This window comes from Papio anubis, chromosome 5 (assembly GCF_008728515.1).
Source record: "Papio anubis isolate 15944 chromosome 5, Panubis1.0, whole genome shotgun sequence".
Classification (NCBI taxonomy): domain Eukaryota; kingdom Metazoa; phylum Chordata; class Mammalia; order Primates; family Cercopithecidae; genus Papio; species Papio anubis.
The window spans coordinates 59,960,381-59,983,938 of NC_044980.1; the positions used below are offsets into that span (position 1 = coordinate 59,960,381).

Here is a 23,558-nt window from a genome sequence, read left to right on the forward strand (position 1 = left end):
AAAATTGTTAGCTGTCAGGAAAGAAGTTGCTAACAATTTCTCCTTTAAATATATAGTTCCTTCTTTCCTTCCTTTCCTTTTTTCCTTTGCTTTCATCACCCACCATTCTTACCCCAAACTAACAGAGATGGAGAAAGGAAACATATTCAGGAGGACACATCAGAAGGAATATAGATATGAGAGAGAAATTTACATATTATGCAAAACCTCTAGTCTCTTAGCTAGAAGTACAGAAGAGTCTCCAGTTTCAAATTCCAAACATCACCAGGGCCCTGAATAATGAGCAGCTTATATGCATTTATTTTCTCTTCTGAAATGAAATTCAACATCTAATGAAAGGAAGTTAGGTGACATTTTTAATCCAAATTTAATGATACTCATTTTACCCTAAATTAGGGGTTCTCAAACTTTTTCAGTTCACAGTATCCTTAGTATCTCCAATTTTTAAAATAACATCCCCAAGACAGAAAAAAAATGACTAAGAGTCTTACTTAGTAGTTAGTTCCAAATAACTTATTTATAATGATTTGTATGCTGTAAGATCAATATAGCTATGTTTCCCCGAAAATGTACAATGTTCTGCAGTGCCCTTGGGCACCTTCGTACACTTTGAAAAACACGGTCCCACATCAGGAAAATTCAAAATAGTAGTTGGAAATCATATAAATCATCTTAAAAATCTCAAAGAGTCGAAACCAGCCACAACATGTATAAGAATCCAGATGACTTGGGGAGGCTGAGGCGGGTGGATTGCCTGAGGTCAGGAGTTTGAGACCAGTCTGGCCAACATGTGAAACCCCGTCTCTACTAAAAATACAAAAAAATCAGCCAGGCGTGGTGGCATGTGCCTGTAATTCCAGCTACTCGGGAGGCTGAGGCAGGGGAATTGCTTGAACCAGGAAGGTGGAGGTTGCAGTGAGCCATGATCGTGCCACTGCACTCCAGCCTGGGCAACAGAGCCAGAATTCGTCTCAAAAAAAAAAAAAAAAAAAAAAAAAAAAAAAAAAAAAAAACCAGAATCAGGCACAGATTCAAAAAGTAAAATAAAAAGAATTTGTCCTAGCTCAAAAAAAGAAAGACGTAAATATCTTCTATGTTTATATGCTGTTCTCTCTCTCTCTGTCTCTCACACACACACACACGCACATACAAATATACACACACACAGACTCATAAATTAGGCTCAAAATGACATTCAGGGAAGAAAAAGTATAATAAAAGATGCATCAAACACACAAATAAAATTAGACTATGTAAATGTAAAAGAAAAAGTAATAATAGCATTTTAAATAGTCAATGATGACTGATCAGAAACATTCCTGTATAACCATATAGTATACGTAAAATAAAATCTGTGCTCTTTGATCTTCAAACAAAATAAAAAATATCTCTAACAGTAAACCTGTCTCCTTCCTAACTCCTCATTAATCTAAGCATAGCTTTATCTCTTCCCCCAAAGAGCTGCAAAGCAATGTTTAGCAGAGAGATGCTTTTGTGTATTAGCAGAAACTTGACCAAATTAAGTTCTTTGGTATGCAATTTTCATACTTCTATACAAAGAAGAAGAAAGAAAAATCTAGAAAAATATTTGGAGAAAGTAATCAGGAGTGTCAATAGAGCCAATGCAGGACAAAGACTGTATATTTAGAGCATAAATATAAAATTGTAATAAATATAAAATATCATATGTATTTCTGATATTTATTTGTACTGAAAATAAAGTATTCTTAAGGTTTATTTTCTAACAGAACAGGTACAAAGTTAAATACGACACTACAGCATCAATTATCGGTTAATGGGCTTTGGAAGGTTTCACTTTAAAGCCTAAGCATTGTATAATATTAAGTAAGAAGTGGGGATGGGAGTGAAATGAGAATGGTATGAACAGAGGGAAATGAGAACACACCCAGAAAAGTAGGGTAGAAAATTATCATGAATATTGCTGCATTCTGCAAAGATTCATTCCCTTAAAGAAAGTAATTTCCTAAAAAATAGAAGGCCTTCTCTGATTAGAACTGTAATTTAAAAGAAAACAAATTGTATCAGTGTTCATAATAACTGAGTTCAAACAGGGGCCATATGCCTCTTCTATTCTGACTTGTGCATCTAAATTAAAGTTGGTTGAATACCCAACCATCTACTCATTTTAGCTCTGTTAAGTATCAGATAAACTTAAAATTAGAATAAATTTCTGTTTATTCTAATAAACAGAAATCTGTTTAGCACAATTTCAGTCAGTTTTAAAAGCATTTATTACATTAATTGGATGTTTATATGATCCATCAAGTGAAGGAAGACTGTAAATATATAGGCATGCCCAAGGCCAATGGCCATATTAAACAAAATTATGAAATTAAGTAGCATGCTATCCCTTCTTTCATTCCCTTCTCTGATGCTCCTCTCTACTTTCCCATCCCAGAAACCCATTCCTAAGTCTCATAACCCTAGAATTCAACTAGTAGCCACTTAAAAACAGAGATATGTGTTAGTAATGCTCCCAGAGGTATTTGCATCTGAATGTTAATTTTTTGAAGACTAAAACTTTTAATCAGCTTCAAAAGCAGTAAAACTTTTAATCAGTTTCAAAAGCAGTACTTCTCAACCTTGGCTGTACATTAGAATTACCTATGGAACTTTTCAAAATGTGATGCCCAGGCCATACCCCCAGCCAATTAAAGAAGACTCTCTGGGGGTGGGGACAAAGTATCATCATTCTTTAAAGTTCTCCTTGGGTATTCCACTGTGCAGCCAAAGTTAAGAATCATTGCTCTAGGGAAAGCATTTGAAAAAATGAAATTTCAAGCTAGTGAAGGAGATCTTTATGGGTGGGGATATATCATGTTTCCCTACTGAGGTGGCCAACTGGTGAAAAAGCTCTTTTTATTACAAGAGAATACTGCATTACTAAATTAAAAAGGTCACTAGAGACTAAATTGCTAGGTCTTGATTTCAGCAAATTACTTGAATTCTATCTATAAATTATGACTAATAATTTCAATGCCTATCTTATGTAGCTACTGAGGATGATCAAATGAAATACAGTACCAGAAAATGTTTTAAACTTTACAATTTTATTATTACATAGCTGAGCAGTAGAACCACCTGTCACCAAAAAAGATTAGTGATACTGTGGTTACAACTATAATATGGATTATTACCTAAAAGACTTGTCAGTCTGTTTAGTGGGCATTTACTTTAGGAAATCTAAGTGTCTACCCTGGAGCCTCAAAGTATAGTTCCTGAGCCAGTGGCACCAGCAACACCTGGAAACTTAGAAATGTAAATTCTTAAAGCTTCCCCTAGACTACTGAATCAGAAATTGTTGGTAGAACATAGCAATCTGTGTCCTAATAAGTCCTTCAGGTAACTCTGATGTGTGCTTAAATTTGAGAACCACACATCTAGCCAAACATCAGTAAAAAGAGAATACGTATGAATAAAATCAAAGGATGAATATACAATATTTGTTATTTGAAACTTTAGAAGTCACAGTGCATAAGTATACTGGCATAATTACTACTTTTAAAAATCTGCTACAGCTTTGTATTTCAAAACAATACAACTTTCCTTACACAGCCAAGATTTATTAATTAGCACCTGATTATAATCACTAATCCAATGGTAGCATATAAATTTGGGAGTCAGTAAATTACAAAGTACAAAATAAGTTTGGGTAAGGAATACAGAAACAAATTCTAGTAGCAATGGTTCTGGAAATAGTCATGATTTTGGGCTTGGATTTCTCTCTGAGGAAGAGTTGCAGCTGTATCTCAAAAATCACACGTATCCTGAAGACAACACCCCATAGCATCTCAATGTTCCTTTTGAGGCAAAGGAAGTGTTTCATCACTGACTCAGAGAAAAGACCATTACTTGGACTGAATCACCAATGTTTCCTGTAGCATTAGATTTGTCACTAGATCTGCTAAGCAACAGAAAAAGTTTCAAGCTTCTTATCTTAAAAGATCTCGTAAGATCAAGCTATCATTATTGCTCCCAAACTCAATTAAAGCCCAAAGGTCTGGATATTAATAAAACACATGCAGGACAATAACAAGTGAGAACACTGAAAGATCTTGTGAGACTGCCACCAAAAGTTCCTTGAGATATTTCTTGTTTTCTCTTTGCCACTTAAAAGAATTTTGACAGCCTCAAGACACCCAGCACCTCCTTGGAGAGATGAACATGGAGTATCCCAGTTAAGAACTGACTTTATCCCTTTTCCCCATCTAGCACTGCTGCGCCTGCAGGTCTCTGTTAAACGGTGGACAATAAATAAATAAAACACACACACACCCAAATACAGGTTGATAGTTCATGTAACAAACAGAGATACCATTTGTCAGATTGCTTATCCCCATATAGAAGGGGATGTGATAGTTTGCACAGCATATGCACATGAACTGCCAAAATATGGTGTGAAGATTGGCCTGACAAATGATGCTGCAGCGTATTATATTGGCCTGCTGCGGGCCCAGGCTTTTCAATAGGTTTGGCATGGATAAGATCTATGAAGGCCAAGCTGAGGTAACTGAAGATGAATGTATAATGTGGAAATCACTGATGTTCAAAAGGGTGCCTTTATCTGCTATTTGGATGCAGGCCTTGCCAGAACTACCACTGGCAATAAAGTTTTTGGTACCCTGAAGGGAGATGTGGACGGAGGCTTCTCTATCCCTCACAGTACCAAACAATTCCCTGGTTATGCTTCTGGAAGCAAATAATTTAATGTAGAAATACACCAGAAGCACATCATGGGCCAGAATATTTCAGATTACATGTGCTACTTAATGGAGGAAGATGAAGATGCTTACAAGAAACAGTTCTCTCAATACATAAAGAACAGCATAACTCCAGAATGATGGGGAAGATGTGTAAGAAAGCTCATGCTGCCATAGGAGAGAATCCAGTCTATGAGAAGAAGCCCAAGAAAGAAGTTAAAAGGATGAGGTGGAACCATCCCAAAATGTCCCTTATATAGACAATAGACTTATTGACAGCAACAAACAAACAAACAAACAAACAAAAAATAAAAAACAACAAAAAAACTGACTTTAGAATTAATCCTTGGTTTCTGAGTGAAAGCTAGGTAGAAATGACTTCTTCTGGAAAGGTTTCTTAACTATAAAATTAAATTTCATTAAGGAGAAGATGACTCTGGCTTTTTCTTGGGTCAAAGTTCCTAAACCCTAAAGGGACTTCACTTCCCTCAATCATAAGCTTCCTATATTTAAAGAACCTGGGGTTAAAAGTGAGGGTATGTGTAAGAAGAGCAACTTCAATAATTGATTCCTGCACTCTATATCCTAGGAAATATTTTCCACCTGTTCAAAGTAAGCAAGATGGCTAGGTGTGGTGACTCATGCCTGTAATCCTAGCACTTTGGGAGGCTGACGCAGGTGGATCACTTGAGGTCAGGAGTTCAAGACCACCTGGCCAACATGGTGAAACTCCATCTCTACCAAAAATACAAAAAGTAGCCAGGCATGGTGGTGTGCACCTGTAGTCCGAGCTACTTGGGAGGCTGAGGTGGGATAGTCGCTTAAACCCGGAAGGCAGAGGTTGCAGTGAGCCAAGATCGCACCACTGCGCTCCAGCCTGGGCGACAGAGTGAGATTGTCTCAAAAAACAAAAAAACTCAAAACAAAACAAAAAACAAAGTAAAAAAGAGAGGAGCTTGGTTTTACTTACCTATGCTAATTAAAATTATACTGTTTTCTCCTTGGCAAAGCTTTGCCCCACTCTATAAGAAAAGTAGCAACTCTAAACTTTCATCTCCCACATTAGAAAGGACAAGCACAAATATATAATTGCCAAAATTAATTCCTTTTACTCATTCACTCATCTAGCACTTTGGGAGGCCACCGTTGGCCTCAGTAAGGTGCTCAATAAAGTGCATTTATTGGGTACCTACTATGTTTTGGATATTGTTCTAGGGGCAAAATGAGTCTACAAAGATGCACAGACTTCAGTGATGAGGACATGGATTCCATGTGTCTAGAACACTGGATTTGGTTTCTCTGTCAGCCAAGACCAGTGGTACACAAATTTGAGCGAGCATCCAAATCACCTGCAGGGCTTGTTAAAACACAGATTAATGGGCTCCACTTGAAGAGTTTCTGTTCAGTAGGTCTGAAATGGGGCACTCAAATTAGCATTTCTAACAAGTTTCTAAATGATATTGATGCTGCTGGGGATGGGGGGCAGACTTTAAGAACCACTTACCAAAACAAATGGCAGCTCTTCACACCATGCCCTTCATCTGAAGAAGGCAAGAGCCTCAAGAATGCTCATAATCACCCACAACCAAGCCTAATGTGAGTTCCCAGAACCACCTCCAGTATCTAAGACCAGTAGTTCCAGATCACGGAAAGAAGGATAAATAACAAGGAAGAGAAAGCGCTCCCTTCCAGAGGCTTTTCTCTCTCCCTGTCTTTTTTTTTTTTTTTAACCCCCTACCACAAGAAATCACTTCTATTTCTCAATACAAGTGTTATCGGAAAAAATGACACTCATCTAGACTTTTTACTTTCCTACTTCAACAAAATTATATTTTTTTCTTCCAAATTCAGTTCTCATGGCCTTTTTCCTCTTCTCCTTCTTTGTTTTTTTGTTGGACTATCTCCTTTCTGAACAAATAAAATCATAGGATTGAAGGAACATTGAGAATTCATTTAATCCCTTCTTGGTCTCAGACAAGACTGTGTCTAAACCATCCCCAAATATAGCAATTTCAGTACAAAGATGAACCGGCTCTAAGAATTTCCATTCAACCTTCTGTCGCATACTAATACGCATCCCCTTAGCTTTCTTTTCTACAAGCTAATCCACCTCAACTTTAGACTATCCTTATTAGATTTCCTAAACTTTAAATTATTTTAATTCTTCTTTAATAAGTTCATTCCACCTTGCCTCAGGGCCTGAATTATGTACGTACTGTTCTAGAAGACTTTTTGTTGGAATATGCAAAGGGAAAAGTTAATTTATAGAATAAAAAGAATTGAACTGGATAAAAGAAAGATACACGTATAAATGCCACTAAAAAATAATGCAATGGCATATACTTGATCAATTAGTTGCACATATTTATTTATTTAAAAGTGGTAATGCCCTATGACTTTAAAAACTTTACATTACAAATCACCAGCCATTTTACACATAAAATGGATGGGAACTAGAGATCTTTTAAAATATGTCACAAATTATACATAACCATGTTTCATGATACTTTATAGAGAACATCAATATATTATTCATCTTTTTTGTTTTTTTCATGTTGTATAGACTTTATATTGAAATTGGAGTTGTAGTTAATCATTGCTTTAATTCTGTATGAGATTAAAAATACTGAATTAGGCTGGGAGTGATGGCCCATGCCTGTAATCCCAGCATTTTGGGACACTGAGGCAGGAGGAATGCTTGAGGCCAGAAGTTCAAGAGAAGCCTAGGCAACACAGTGAGATCCTATCTTTACAAAAATTTTAAAAATTAGCCAGGTCGTGGTGGCGTGCTCCGGTGGTCCTAGCTACTCAGAAGGCTGAGGTGGGAGGATCACTTGAGCCCCGGAGGTTGAGGTTGCAGTGAACCATGATTGTGCCACTGCACTCCAGCTTGGGCAACAGAGCAAAAATCTATCTCAAAAAAAAAATAGTAATAAGTAATAAAATAAAAATACTGACTAGATTGTATGATAATTATTTCTCTAAAAATAACCTCTCCAATTTAAGACTTGAAAATCAGAAGATGCAAATATAAGACAGGATGAAGTCTACATAAAAAGCATATATTTCTGCATAGTTTAAAAAAGGAGTATAGGTAATATATTGGGTGATTTACTTTATTTTAATTTTGCCCATTCTAAATATCACTATTTAAAATTTAATATTTGCTTCTGGAATGGTGAGGTGATCTAGTCCAGCCTAGGCCTGAAGGACAGGTTTGTTTCCTTGCCTATCAGGATCAAGGTGTACGGTGGAGGCGATGCATTTAGTCTCCAGAGAGAAGGAAGATGCTGCTTGCACAGCACTTCTACTCACCAGTCCATGCAGCAGCAAGGGTGTTGGCTTTGAAGGAAGCCAACTGTCCTGCTCTCCCAGCCAGAGGTAAAGAATTGCATTGGTGGCCACTAGAGGGAGGAGGATTAGGAATAGAGTAAATTGTAGGGAAAAGGCACCCATGAAAAACGCACATGGGACAACCAACACATCACCAACCACCGCCTAGCAGCTACCTCTGAGGGACTGTAATGGGGTCAGTATACACCATTAACCCAGAACCCAGATACCAGTAATTATTGTAGTATCCCAGTATACAGTCCCTTAACTTTGATGGCAGGAGAAGGGAGTTTGAATAGGATTGTGGCAAACACACAGGCACGCAAACACACACAACAAGCACATAGCCGTACATTCTCATCTCCCATTACAAGAAGTTGCATCTGTGATGTCTGATTCTTGCTCATTTTCTTTTTTAAAACTTTTGATGTTCTTTACCAAGAATGTGTTCACGAAAGGCAAACAGCCCACCTTCAAGACAGTCTTGGGAGAAGCACCAGCAGAGACACTCATTGTGCCAAGATGTATTTTACCAACAAATCTGCACAAATTACATGAGGTTGAAAACAAATAGAATATAATATAATTAAAGCAAAGTTTCTTTTGCTAAATTACAGCTTGAAGCAAACCTGCAAGAAATGTTTCCAATTAGCTTTTTTAACAAACACAAAGCATAGCTCCGAATGTGTTTTGTTCTCCATCTTGCCCTCTGGGTGGGCTGCCTAGTGGGCATCTTACCTCCAGCACAAGTAGCTGAGCATTCTGACCAAGGCTGATGATTCCATGTAAAGCCAACTTCATTATCTCCACTGCCAGTTCGAGTGATGGGAACATTGAACTTATACCTAATTCCCAAATTCTGTTCTTGAAGCAGAACCTGCCATTGAAAACAACTGGTGAAGACAATTAAAATACAATGAGCCTTCATTCAGATATTTATTATTCCTTTTGAAGAAGAAAATTTCAAAACAAGTCTTATAGGAAATTTAAGATAATATAAAACACATGCATTTATATCAAATTTTCGCTTCCCATTTTCATGGGTATTTTGGAGCCATTGCTTTCATCTGTCTTGTTTGGTTATAAAAATTCTATTCAAGCAAGAGCACGATGGCCTTAACTTTGTACAGTTCTAACACCCTTTGGTAAATCATTTTACCTTTATTTACCTTAATTTCATCACCTGTAAAACAGAGATAGTAAAACCTGCCCCTTCCTACCTCACAAGGAGGAATTACAAACAGAAGAAATACAATGGCAAAGACGCATTTACCATGATGATGAGATTTTCTGAGGTAGGACCTAGAGCTTCCAAGGATTCTGGTTCATCAGTTGGTCTCTTGTAGTGAAAAGCTGTTCCAGCGACATCAAATTTCCTAGGCCAGTCAATAGTCCAGGCACCATTAATATAGTAATCATCTCCTTCAGATTTTAAAGCTAGAAAACAAATCACAATTCACCTAAAAATGTGAAACTTCATTTACCAAAGTGTCACTGATTAATTACTGCAATAAAGTATACAATGAATGTCGATTTCCACTTAGAGATATGATTCTTGACCATATTCTTAAGTACAAATTAAAATGGTGATTTTTCATGTGAATGGTAAGAAGATATTACTTAAGTATTTATAATGTCATTAATAGAAAGCAATGAAAGGTTAACCTGGAGGAATAAACATGTGGAATTAGCAAGGAAAATTATGAGAAAAGGAATAACTAGAGATGAGAGTTAACATGAGGGTGGGGAGCAGGCTTTCCATTCCAAATATTGAAATAGTAATTAAATGGATATGGGGTGGGGATGACCTGTTGCACCTGGACACAGACTGATCAACAGAACACAAATCAAACAGATTTAAGAAATATACCCAAGTACATTTGGAATTCTGTTTATGATAAAGGACGTATCTTAAATTAGTAAAGGAAAGATAACAAGAAATGGCGGTAAGGCAAAAGACTATTCTTTTGGCAAAAAAAAAAAATGCTGAATTTATATTTCATTCTTTATATAAGAATAAATGCCACAATTCAACTCCTAGGCACACATCCAGAAGAATTGAAAACAGGTACTCAAACAAATACTTGGACACACATATTTGTAGTAGCACTATTTCCAATAGCCCCAAATCAAAACAACCCAAATGTTCATCAATGGATGAATAAACAAACAAACAGTGGTATTATAATGTAACAGAATGTTATTCAGCCATAACAAGTAATGAAGTATTGATAACAAGCTGTAATGTGATGAACCTCAAAAACATTAAGTGGAAGAAACCAGACAGAAAAGATCACATATAGTATGCTTTTATTTATATAAAATATCCAGAGTAGGTAAAAAGCCACAGAGACAGAATGCAGATGGGTAGTTGCCAGGGGATGGGGAATGGGGAGAATGGGGAGGATGGGGAGTAATCTGCTTAATGGATATGGTTTTTTTTCTGGGGTGATGTAAATGTTTTGGAATGTTCTAAACGCCACTTAATTGTTCACTTCAAATGGTTAATTTTATGTAATGTTAATTTCACCTCAATAAAAACAAAGTTAAAAAAAGAGAGAAAGGATAAATGCCAGATGGGTAAATATTTAAATATAAAAATACTTAAATCTTAAAATGTCAGGAGAAAATATAGAACTTTTTTTTCTCATAATATTAGGGTATAAAAAGTTTTTCTAAGCATGACAAAAAACTCAGAAAAAATGTTAATAGATAAACATGCATACTTTAAAAAAAATCTCTTACAAGAACTACACACACACACACACACAGTTTAAAAGTACATGTGACTGAAAAAGTATTTTTAGTACTAACATACAAAAACTCCCATAAACAAACAAGAAATAAATAAATATGTCAGTTTAATATTTTGTTAGTATGCTAGCTGATTGCAAAAACTGTGATTCATCAGTCCAGATAAACAAGTAGGCCAAAAGGACTAAAGGGTCATGGTACAGAGTCTCTGACTCTCTAGACCTCCAGCTCTTGTCCTTCATACTACAGACCATTGTCATCTCCCAACCCCCATTTGCCTGGCAAAAATATTTGTAGTTTCTTAACTTCAGATATGTTTTCAAGATTCATTTAACTGCCAAAAAATAAATCTAATTAACCTTTTGAGACAGGAACAAGCAAATAGAAGAACTACCTGGCCTTGAACTTTTCCCGAACTTAAAAATTTTTATTTTCAACTCTCACTTGCAGTGGTTTTCTGTCTAGTTTAAAACATTTGGTTTTATAATGACATCTGAGACTGTCATATATGAAATAGTAAAAATAAAGATAAAAACAACTAAGCACCTTTGAATTCTCCTTCAGGTTGAGCTCTCACTTCCTTGTTTTTTTTTTGTTTTTTGTTTTTGTGTGTGTGTTTTTTTTAATACAACTACTAAATGAAGGAATTCTAACACCTCTTGGCTGTTAGGAATATATAACTAATGGTGCCATAATGTAGCTCAGAAAAATGCCAACCATTTAAGAGGCATTAAGTAAGAATGACTAAAGGAAGATGATGTGGCATTATGAAAAGAGAATTACCAGAGAGGGAAAAAGCTGAGGCTAGAAATCTTTTTCTTTTGAGTATTATTGATGCAGAAAATAATTCAGAATTATGGTGTAAAAATAAAGGAGTCTTCTTAAATAAGAGAAGAGGCTGATGATATTGGTGTTCTGTCTCAAGACACACTCTGGATGTACCCTTATTTTTAAAAGCTTTCAGAGAAAAGGAATGGTATTTTAACTAAAACAAAAACTCATTTAGGTCTCACTAAGGGTTTCTGGAGAGACTAAAACCTTCTCAAAGGATTAAACATCAAATAAATAGAACTTCTACTCACTTTCATGTTGAAATAACTGGTATTAGACTTGCCCTCCCATTGTAAATAATCAGAAAACTCACAAAATATGTGAATCAGCTGTTCTCACGCATTGAACAGGACTGTGCAGAGACCATGATCTCCACAACTTTCTGCTTGGAGACACTTTCTTTAGGTGAAGAACCCAAGCAGAACATGGTGGTCTCACCAAGTGAAGAAGAGAGGTCAGAAACTGGGAAGGCTGACATAGCTGGAATATGCAGGACCAGAGAACAAGAGTGGAGGGAGAAAATCTGTGGCTGAATATTGATCTGCATATGCATAGGATAAAATTACATAAAGTCAGGCAAAAAAACTACTGTGGAGCAGGAAGCAGAACTACTGCATTTCAATCACCAGGCCATTCAATAGACACCCAAGAAGAATCATACTTTTGTAGGAGAGCTGAGCAAGGTCTAGAATAAAGAATATTCTGGATTTACCCAAACAAAGCTCAAAAGCAAACATCAAAAGGATCAAGCCTATCTACAAGTTACTTAACACCCTTTAAAGAAATAAATCAAAATCCAGGCTCTTAACAAAGAAACATTCACAATGTACAACATCCAATGAGAAATTACTACCAATGTGGAAAAGGAGGAGAATGTGATTCAAACAGAAAGAAGGCAAAGCCAAAGAAACAGACCCAGAAATAACAAAAAATATGGAATTAGCAGAAAATAATTTTCAAGTAGCTATTATATTCAAGAACTTTAAATGAAAACATAAATATAATGAGAAGAAACATGATGACATTACATGTATATACACACATATTTGTAACAGATGGCAACTGAGATCTATACAAAGAAAGGAATAATGGTAAATATGTGGGTAAATGCAAAATAATTTTGCTTGTTTAAAAATTGTTTTTAAAGATAATTGGCTCTTTGAAACAAAAATAATAACCATATATTGTGGGATTTATAACATATAAAGAAGTAAAAAGTATTAAAAAAAAAACAGCACAGAGAATGGAACGGGACAATGGAAGTAAATTGTTGCAAGGGCCTTACACTATATGGTGCAATATTATTTGGAAATGTGCACTTGAGAAGAATGCATATTCTGCTATTTTTGGGTTAGTATACCATTACTTGCTGCTTTCTTGTTGAAGAATTACGGAAAGAATTATGTTGATACTTCCCATTAGAATTGTGGATTTGTTTACTGTTCTTATTAATGGCAAAAGCTGCGATTACTTTTGCACCAGCCCAATAGTTTGTAAGATTTTTGCTTGATTTATTTTGAAACTATGTTTTAGGTGTGTAGACATTTATGATTGTTACATCTTCTTGATATATTGAGCATTTTATCATTTTCAAACGTTTCTCTATATTCCTGATAATATTCTATGACCTTACAAAATGGTGCAATATTATTTGGAAATGTATTATGATAAATTAAAAATGCATTTTGTAAATCCTAAAGCAACCACTAATTAAACAGAGCAAAGAACTATAGCTAATAAGCTATTTAGTAGAGATTAAATGGAATACAATAAAACCCATGGTTAATCTAAAAGAAGACATGAAGGGAGAATAAAAGGGAAAAAAACACCCAGGACAAACAGAAAAACAGCAAGATAGTAGGCTTAAACCCAACGATATTGATAATTACATTAAATATAAATTATCTAAACAAGAAGTCACCAAACTTACGACCCACCTCCTGTTTTTGTCGATAAAGTTCTATTGGAACACAGTCACACCCATTTATTTATTACCTATGTCTGCCTGCACAGGGCAATGGTAGAAGTGAATAGTTGTAACAGAGACTATAAGATTTACTGTCTGACCCTTAACAGAAATAGTTGCCGACCCCAACCCCCCACCAAACTAAAGACTATAATTTAAAAATGCAATGATTGTTAGACATAATAAAAAACAAAGATCAAACTACATGTGTCCTAAAAGAAACAGATTTTAAAGACAGACGTACCTACATATGAAAAGTGAATAGACAGAAAAAGATTTACCATGCAAACACTGATCAGAAGACAACTGGGGCAGCTAGATTGGTATCAGATAAAACAGACTTTGGGTCAAAGAATACTTTTAAGAGATGGGTATCTCACTATGTTGCCCAGGCTGATCTCAAACTCATGAGCTCAATGATTCTCTTGCCTCTGCCTCCCGAGTGGTTGGAATTACAGGCATGTGCCACCATGCCAGACTGGTCATAGAATATTATCAGGAATATACAGAAACATTTGAAAATGATAAAATGCTCAATATATCAAGAAGATGTAACAATCAAAAATGTCTACACACCTAAAACATAGTTTCAAAATAAATGAAGCAAAAATCTTACAAACTATTGGGTTGGTGCAAAAGTAATCGCAGCTTCTGCCATTAATAAGAACAGTAAACAAATCCACAATTCTAATGGGAGATATCAACATAATTCTTTCAGTAATTCTTCAACAAGAAGGCAGCAAGTAATGGTATACTAACCCAAAAATAGCAGAATATGCATTCTTCTCAAGTGCACATGTGCTAGACTATAAAAAAACCTTAACAAAAAACTAAAATCATATAAGGTGTGTTTTCTGTCCATAATAGAATTAAACTAGAAATCAGTATCAGAAAAGTATTTGTGAGACACCAAAATATTTGGAAATTAAATAATACTTTCTAAGCCATGGGTCACAAGATAAATAAGGAAATATTTAAAACTTCATAAGGAAAATACAATGTATCAAATGTCTGATGAAATTTATAGTAAAAAAAATGCTTGTTTTATAGTAGAAAAAAGATTTTTAATCAGTAATTTAAGTTTGTATCTTGAGAAGCTAGAACAAATAAGAACAAATTAAACAAAGTGAATAGAAAAAAGAAACAAACAGAAGAGTGGGAATCAATGTAATGCAAAATAGACAAACAATAGAGAAAATCATTTAAACCATAAGCTTGTTCTTTAAAAAGATCAATACAATTAATAAAGCCCTTGTTAGGATTACCAAGGTAAAGAAAGAAGACACAAATTTTCAATATGGAAAATGAAAAGAAGAGCCATTGTTACAGATCCTACAGATATTAAAAGGATAATAAGAAAATATGCATAATTTTATGCCAATAAATTTGAAAACTTTGCTATAAAAATTTCCACATTAAAAACTTCCCACAAAGACAACTCCATTCTAGATGGCTTCACAGTTGAATTCTATCAAGCATTAAAAAATAATAACAATTCTCTCCAGACTCTTCCAGAAAATAGAGGAGAAAGGAACACTTCTCAAGCCATTTCATGAAGCCAGGCTTAACCTAATACAAAAACCAGCAAAGAAATAACAAGAAAAAGACTCTAGAAAAATATCTCTCATGAACATAGGTCCAAATATTCTTAATAAAATATTAGCAAAATCAATTCCAGCAATATATAAGAGTAATAATAGATCATGAAAAAGTGGTTTATAGCCCAAGAATATTAGATGGATTTTACATTTGAAAATCAATCAATGCATTTACTGTATTAACAGAAAAAGGGAGGGTAAAACCCAACCTAATCATGTCAATAGATTCAGACATCTTCAATACCTATTCATGACTAAAACTCTTAGAAAACTAGAAATAAAAGGGAACATCCTCAAACTGACAAAGAGTCATTACATAAATCTTCTGGCTAATGTTATATTTAATGGTTAAAAACAACAAGGAATGATTTGCCTTTAAGATTGGTTGAAAACAAAAGGCTACCTAGTCTCCTTATTTATTCAACATTGTACTAAAGGTCATGAACACTACTATAAGGTAAGAAAAAACAAAGGGCATAAAGATAGGAAAGATAGAAGTAAAAGTGCCTTTGTTCGAGGATGACATGATAATATATATAGAAAATCCAAATGAATTTACAAAACAACTGTTAGAAGTAATATGTGAGTGAACCAGGTTTCAGGACATGAGGGCAATATAAAAAGAAATCAACTATATTATTACATAACAACAAAAAACTGGAAGTTAAATTAAAATACAGTAGTATTTACAATAGCACCAAAAAGCATGATTAGATTTAACAGAACATGTGTGCAAGACCTATATACTAAAAATGAAACATTGGTGAAAAAATTTTAAAAAGACCTAAATAAATGTAGAGGTAAATCTTTTCATGTATTAGAAAACTCAATATTTTTAAGATGTCAATTCTCCACAATTTAATCTATAGATTCCATATACTCTCTTTTTGTATAAAAAGACTTGTCTCAATTGACAAGTTCATGCTAATATGTATATAGAAATACAAAGACCTAGAAAAGCAAAAATAATTTTGAGAAAGAGCACATTCAAGGACTAATGCTTCTGGATTTTGAGACCCACTGGGAAGTTTGATTACTCAATACAGTGTGGTGTTGGTTTAAGAACAGAAACCTAGATCAATGGGTGAGAAGAGAAATAGACTCATCCATGTATGCTTAATTGATCTCTCACAAATGTGTCAGGGTAATTCAATGGAAGAAGTGATAGTCTTTTCAACAAACAGTGTTACAGCAATTGAATATTCATATGAAAAAATGGAACATCAACCCTTACTTTATACCTTATATAAAAATTAACTTAAAATGACTACATGTGTTTGTTTTTCAATTTTATTTTTGAATTTCATGCATCTTACATTTCTTATCATAGTTTCAAGTCTTAAGTTCATTACTCTAAGTGTTAAATCAAAGGACAGGGTGTTACTCAAGTAAATAAATAATTGTTCTTCCCCAAATAGATTTGCCTGGTTGTCTCTCCCCCTCATAGGTATCAGTCGTAGTATGCACAATACACGTCTTTAATGACTGTATTTTGAATTTTATTTTACATTTAATGAATATATTTTATATTTTGTAGACCATATATTTAAACATAAAAATAAAACTATAGCTTCGTAAATATTGAAAACTATCTTTTCAATCTTGGAGATAGGACATGAAAGCACAAACTATTAAAAAATTAATAAATTGAATTTCATCAAAATTAAAAGACACTTCAAAAAATGAAGAAGCAAGCAGAAACTAGGAGAAAATATCCATAAAATATATCTGACAAAGACTTCTATCCAGAATATATAAAGAACTCATAACTCAAAAAAAGGAAAAAATGTTTAAATGGGTAAAATATTTGTGTAGACACTTCACTAAAAAAAAATCCATATGGGTAAAATTAAAAAGACTGACAATACCAAGTACTGACAAGGATGTAGAGCAGCTGGAACTCTTCTATATTACTGAAGAAATATAAAATAATACATCCATTTTGGGAAACATTTTCATACTTTCTTTTTTCCAGCTTTATTGAGGTATAACTCACAAATAAAATATTGTAAGTTTAAGGTGTGCAATGTGATGATTTGATATACATAAACATTGTGAAATGAATACCACAATCAAGCTAATTTACATATCCATAACTTCCTACAGTTGCCTTTTTTGTATGTGGTGACAATAAGCTCTATTCTCTTAACAAATTTCAAGTATACAATACGTTTTATTAACTTTTAAGTATATTAAGTATATTAGATATGCAGAACTTATTCCTCTTATAACTGAAAGTTTGTACTCTTTGACCAATATCTTCCCATTCCACCTTCTCCCTGCCCCCTCGTAAATACCCTTACACTCTCTGTTTGACTTTTTTAGAATCCACATGTAAGTGAGATCATGCAGTATTTGCCTTTCTGTGTCTGGCTTATTTAGCTTAGCATGATGTCCCCCAGGTTCATCCATATTGTTGCAAATGAAAAGTTTCCTTGTTTTTTTAAGGCTGAATAATATTCTATTGCATACGGATAAAACAAGTTTTTGTATCCATTCATCTGTTGACAGATATTTATGTTGCTTCCATATCTTAGCTATTGCGAATAATGCTGTAATGATCATGTGAGTGTGGATATCTCTTTGAGATAGTGGTTTATTTTATTTTACTTATTTTTTTGAGACGGAGTCTCGCTCAGTCACCCAGGCTGGAGTGCAGTGGTGCGATCTCGGCTCACTGCAAGCTGTGCCTCCCAGGTTCACGCCATTCTCCTACCTCAGCCCCCCGAGTAGCTGGGACTGCAGATGCCCGCCACCACGCCCAGCTAATTTTTTTGTATTTTTAGTAGAGATGGGGTTTCACCGTGTTAGCCAGGATGGTCTCGATCTCCTGACCTCGTGATCCGCCCACCTTGGCCTCCCAAAGTGCTGGGATTACAGGCATGAGCCACCACGCCTGGCCCGATTTTTTTTTTTTTACATATAAAATAACCCAGTGAAGAATAAGCTATAAATTATAATTTTTCTCTTCAGCATTGTACATGTGGTCCTATAAAACTTGGAGCTTACTTCATTTTTAGCATGAAAGTGATCTACCTCAAAGCAGCATGCATTTTCCTTCAAGATATGGTGCTATTTTTCCTCATCAACTAAAATCTAGCAAACTAACATACCAGTCTAACATACCAATATAGTTCTTTGACATGGCAACTTCTCTGACTTCAATGTGAACAGAGCCTCTTGGTATCTGCACCACTTCCATGTAGCCTGGAACACAGAAGACAGCCAGTATTAAGCAGCCTTGGTCAGGAAATGAGAATTTGGTAACCATTCAATACTAATAGTTTCCTTATTATTCCATTCTTTCTTTGACTTTGCATTTTATGAGTTATGAAATATGGGCAAATTACCCTTTGGGTTCATGGACACATTTTAGAGAAACAGTATTTAACAGTCTTTTTCTCTAAAATCATCTCAAGATATTTTAAAAGCCTCAACACGTATAATAATGGTTCTTTTTCTTCCTCAGCACATGCCCCTCATATCAATGCTCTGTGAGAATGTACACCTTAAAGAAACATGGCTAAATGAAGTTAAGCAGGGAGAATATTTCCTTAAAATATCTTACATGAAGCCACGTTTGACACTAAAATGACTGAAAGCAATTTGGGGAAGAAAATATTGTCTCCCTAAATAAAGAAATCTGAAAAAAGGGGGTAGAGGAAACCAAGGGTTTTGGCTCCTCCCAGTACACCAGAGGTGTGAGGAAGAGTTGTCTCTACATACTCACCTCCCCTGGGCAGTGAATCATTGAAGAACCCTTCAATGGCATCACATGTGCTTCCGTCCCCTCCACAGACTCGACATCTATCTTCCCTAGCGTCAGATCCCAAAATATTATCACAACCTACGTGCTGAAAACACAGAGGAATATGCAGTGTGTCAAGAGAGAAATTATTGGAATCATCACCAATCAAATACATATAACTTATTTATTTGCTTGTTTTTCCAGTAAAGAAAATAAAAATAAGGTAATCCATGAATAAAAACCATACTTGGGTCTTTGTTATTTGAAAAACTTGGATACTGCCATAAAAATGACTTTTTCGTCAAGAAAATAAAGTACCCCTTGCCCACAGATACATAAACACACACAAATATCATACACAAACTGAATCATTATCAGATATATTTGTAGACAAGTAGCCAGAAGGATAGAAAGTTTTCCAAGAAATTATGAGACTAAGTAAAATGGTGCTTTTTATCTCATCTTTCTCAGTTTGAAGCACTTAATTTGTGCTTCTCTTTAAAGTAAAACAAAACTAGACAAGTAAAAAAATTTATGAAAATAGTGGTTTTTGTGGCTTTTCTTATTATGACACAATCATACACAGATCTAGGAAAATAGCATGGATTTGCTCCTACAATTCCCAACTAGTCTGACTAATTCCCTAAAGCAAATGCTTTAATAAGATAAAGACTAACTCCACAATGAAAACCATTGTAAATGCTTCAAAAGGAGATAAAGTAGGAGGAGCATTACTGTTTCACACTTTGAGGAAAATTTATGCTATGAAATTTATCAAATAATGTTCCAAAAGAACATATGGTAGGCATATGAATAAGAGCTGAATCCTCATTCTCTCTCTTTTTCTATCATTTTGTTTGTAAACAGAACAGAAGAATAACGGAAATTAAAATCCAAAATATTTTCATATTTCTGGCAATTACTGTAAAAATAACTAGAATACCAGAATAAAGCACATTTGTATGGTGCTTGAATATGAATGGGTCATTTTACCTTTATATATTTTATTATTCTTAATGGGAATTGAATTTCTCTAAAATGTGGCCCTCTTTTTTTAACAAAATTAAACATAGTGTTAAATAGGAGTTAATGAGAAAAAGACAAAAGTCTCAAAAACCCCAACAGAAAGGAGTAAAATCTGAGCAACCTTGCATTCTCCATTGATGCAGATATCCAGTGAATCCGCATTGCACTGGGTCCCATCGATCACCGCAGGAGCACGTTCAGTGTAGAAATTATAACCTTCAGCCAAGCAGTTTAATGCACAAGGTTTTACCCCACCTGGACAAATACAGTAGAAGATAAATAAGTGGAGTGGTTGTCCTAATGATGAGTGATTCAGTATTATCCATAGCAAATTTATAATTCACGTAGACATAATTCCCTGCTTACATGCCTGATTGTGTAGGTTTCTTTCCTCCTTTTCTAAAATTTCACCTTTATTTTAATTGGTTGTGCAACTTAAAGGGGGACTTAATCAGCAGTTTTCAGGTTTAAAAGTTTCAGGTATTTCCATTATGTATTTGTAATATAATTATATATTTATAATGTATTTTATATTTCTTGTTCCATTATATATTTATAATTTAGGTAAAAAAGGATCATAGTGAAGGTAATTGAATGTTTTTTTTAAAAAAAATGAAAGAAAAACAATTTTTTTTGAGATGGAGTCTCACTCTGTCGCCCAGCCTGGAGTGCAGTGGCGCCATCTCGGCTCACTGCAACCTCTGCCTCCTGAATTCAAGAGATTCTCCTGCCTCAGCTTCCTGAGTAGCTGGGATTACAGGCGCCTGCCACTATGCCCATCTAATTTTTGTATTTTTAGTAGAGACAGGGTTTCACCATGTTAGTCAGGCTGGCCTTGAACTCCTAACCTCAGGTGATCCACCTGCTTCAGCCTCCCAAAGTGCTGGAATTATACAGGTGTGAGCCACTGCACCAGCCAAGAAAAACAATTTTTTAAAAAAACCTAAGAAAATAAACTTTAAGGATGCTTGCAAAAAGAACCTTGCCTAACAAATAGAAGTTTCTGCTACATATGTTACTGAAGCTGATACAAAAACTCTGCTACATCAAGCAAGGATGTGGTAGTTATAAAATAAAATAAAACTAAATTTGTACCTGCCTTAAACATATCATAGTCTGTGAACCTGGATTTAGCAAGGATATAAATTTTTATGATTAGCAAATCAAAACTAAAATTAACTATAACTTTAAATTTGAATAATTCTCATCAAATTAATCAAAGATAAATATAAAATATAGTATTACATTTGAATAATTAAAACACTAATTTTCTTTGTGAATAAATACATATAGTAATTTGAACATTTTCATTTTGTCATTGAAATTTGTGTTAAGGCTGAAGTTAAAAATAGGCTTAACTAATAGAAATTTTAAAAAAACAGAGTATATATCATAACTACAGTATATTGGAAAAATAGCAATAAATGTGGAGTTACTGTATTAAAAGCAGCACATGATAAAGCTACTATTTATAAAAATGTAATTATTGACTAAATCATGACTTAAAATATTTTCTTTTGTACCTCTATTTCATCACTTTGACCATATCTAATTATGCTGCTAAAATTTCTCTTTGAAATAAAGACTACTTTTAATAAAGGAAATAAAGCAGAAAGATGAAATGACGTGCCTGCATCTCAGTGAAGTTTTTAGAAATCATGTTTCTGCAGGTTGACGGTAAGTAAAGAAAAAAAAAATAGACTGGGTGGTAGAGTCAATGATAAATTAGAGAGAGCATATTCCAATAAAGGAGATCACTGCTACAGTTGAATGTTGTTATGCAAGAAGATAGTCCAATATTGTCAGTCTGTTTTTTCAAGAAGAGATGAAAACAAGTTTTTTTTCCCATCTAAACTCTTCTTGTTTTTAAATGTAACAACTGATCCAAAGTTTTGTAAAAAAAATAAAAAATACTGTGGGAGGCTAAAATATGTATGCAGATAAAAACTGGTCGCTAAACTGCCAGCTTACAACCTCTGGCCTGAGTCTATATTTTCTTCCATTTTCAATGTTTCTAGGCTATAGAGCTTCTATCTAACTTATAATGTGATTTTTAGCCTTAGGTTAATGATTAATGATTAATTTTGCCATACTAAGCATAGAAATAACAAGTAATAAATAAAATAATTTCTTCCCAAACTGATAACAAAACTACTTATATTTATTTTTATATGATTCTCATGAACTAAATTACCCTAGATGTCCATGAATCTTAACAGAAATTTCTTCATTATTACCTGATACAGTTCTTATTTTTTTATCGTAATGCTTTGGAATTTAATATAGCATTTTATGCATTAGGCTTTTAAAAGAGAAACTGAGTCTTCTGTTTATTCCATTTTAACATTAATTATGTAAGGTAATATTTGATAGGCAGGACATATAAATACTACGGTTATAATCCTTAGCCCACTATATTATGTGATGAAAATGGGAATAAGTTTCTTGTTTACTGCTGAAGATGTGTTCAGCTTCTTCTGATATAATGAGCTTTCAGAAAAGGTACTAGAGTGACATCAGCAAGATGGTGGAAGAGGAGCTTTCTATTGTCATCTTCCTGCAGAAAGATCAATTCTGACAGCTACTTATAGACAAGTGTACTTTCATGGGACTCCAGCAGAAAAGTTCCAGCATGCCATTGGAGAAAAAAAAAATCCCCAAACAGATAAATTGAAGAGGTTTCACTTCAATTTAATTGACCAGTTTCACTTCACCTGTATCACACCTCCCTCAAGGCAGCACAGCTCAGTGAAAAGAGAGACTCCCTGCCACCCTCCCCAGCCTGTGATTCTCCCACAGGGGAAAGTGAGAGTACAGAGAGTAAGCACCAAGCTCCCCTAGCTGTGTGGGACACTGCCTAAGAGTCCTACTGTTTCCTTGCCTCATCCAGAATACTGAGGTGATCAGCATGGCTAAGTGGTTGGAAGAGCCTGGGAGTAGAGGCGAGAGGCCATAGGCCCAAGTAACCACTCCACGGACTCTGTTGGGAAGCCAACTCATGAGCCATTTAAGATGTTTTGCCTATGGGCCACCTCACAACTAGCCAACAGTTGCGTCAAAAACTCTGCATGCCCCATCCTCCCCCAACTGCTATATGCCAGCTGCCCAAGCATGCTCCCATGGATGAAAGTGTAAGCATTTTATGCAGCCACCACAACTTTGTAGGATTGGGAGAAGTCACGACTTGAGCATTTAGGAAACCACCCTAGAAAAAACAAACAGGAGGCTCTCAGCACCTGGTTCAGCTATGTGGAATCCAGAGAGGGGTACATTCTTAAGAATTCCTCCCCAAGACAGAATAAGAGGTGTGGAGTAGGCACATCCATAGAAAAGGTCTGAGAGAGCCTCAGAATCTTTAACTGGGCTGTATGGTGAAGACATTTTTCTCTGGAAGCCAATCAGTAAAGACTGCATTCTCCAAATGCAAAGACAGCAACACAATACTTCAAGGAACCAGAATAAAAATCAAGAAAACATGATTCCACTGAAGAAACATAGTAATATTCCAATAACCAACCCCAAAGACATGGAGATCAATGAATGGCATGAAAAACAATTCAAAATAATTATTTCAAGGAAGG

At 34.8% G+C, this 23,558-nt stretch overlaps 1 protein-coding gene across 7 annotated transcripts in view; it reads right to left on the reverse strand.

Moving 5' to 3' along the window:
- The window catches only part of ADAMTS6 (ADAM metallopeptidase with thrombospondin type 1 motif 6), a 333,350-nt gene that overhangs the window by 51,959 nt on the left and 257,833 nt on the right, over window positions 1–23,558 (reverse strand). For 6 of the 7 annotated variants that reach the window (XR_004183962.1, XM_021940153.2, XM_017959582.3 and 3 more), the window contains 5 exons: window positions 20,099–20,232; window positions 18,934–19,057; window positions 18,330–18,410; window positions 9,328–9,491; window positions 8,793–8,931 (listed from right to left, as the gene is read on the reverse strand). Coding sequence is in view for 5 of the 7 variants with exons in the window: in XM_021940153.2 (XP_021795845.2) it covers window positions 8,793–8,931; window positions 9,328–9,491; window positions 18,330–18,410; window positions 18,934–19,057; window positions 20,099–20,232 (642 nt within the window). In the remaining 2 variants the exon portion in view is untranslated. Of the gene's footprint in view, window positions 1–8,036; window positions 8,126–8,792; window positions 8,932–9,327; window positions 9,492–18,329; window positions 18,411–18,933; window positions 19,058–20,098; window positions 20,233–23,558 lie in introns of all 7 variants that reach the window. The other variant, XR_004183963.1, reaches the window with a different exon arrangement.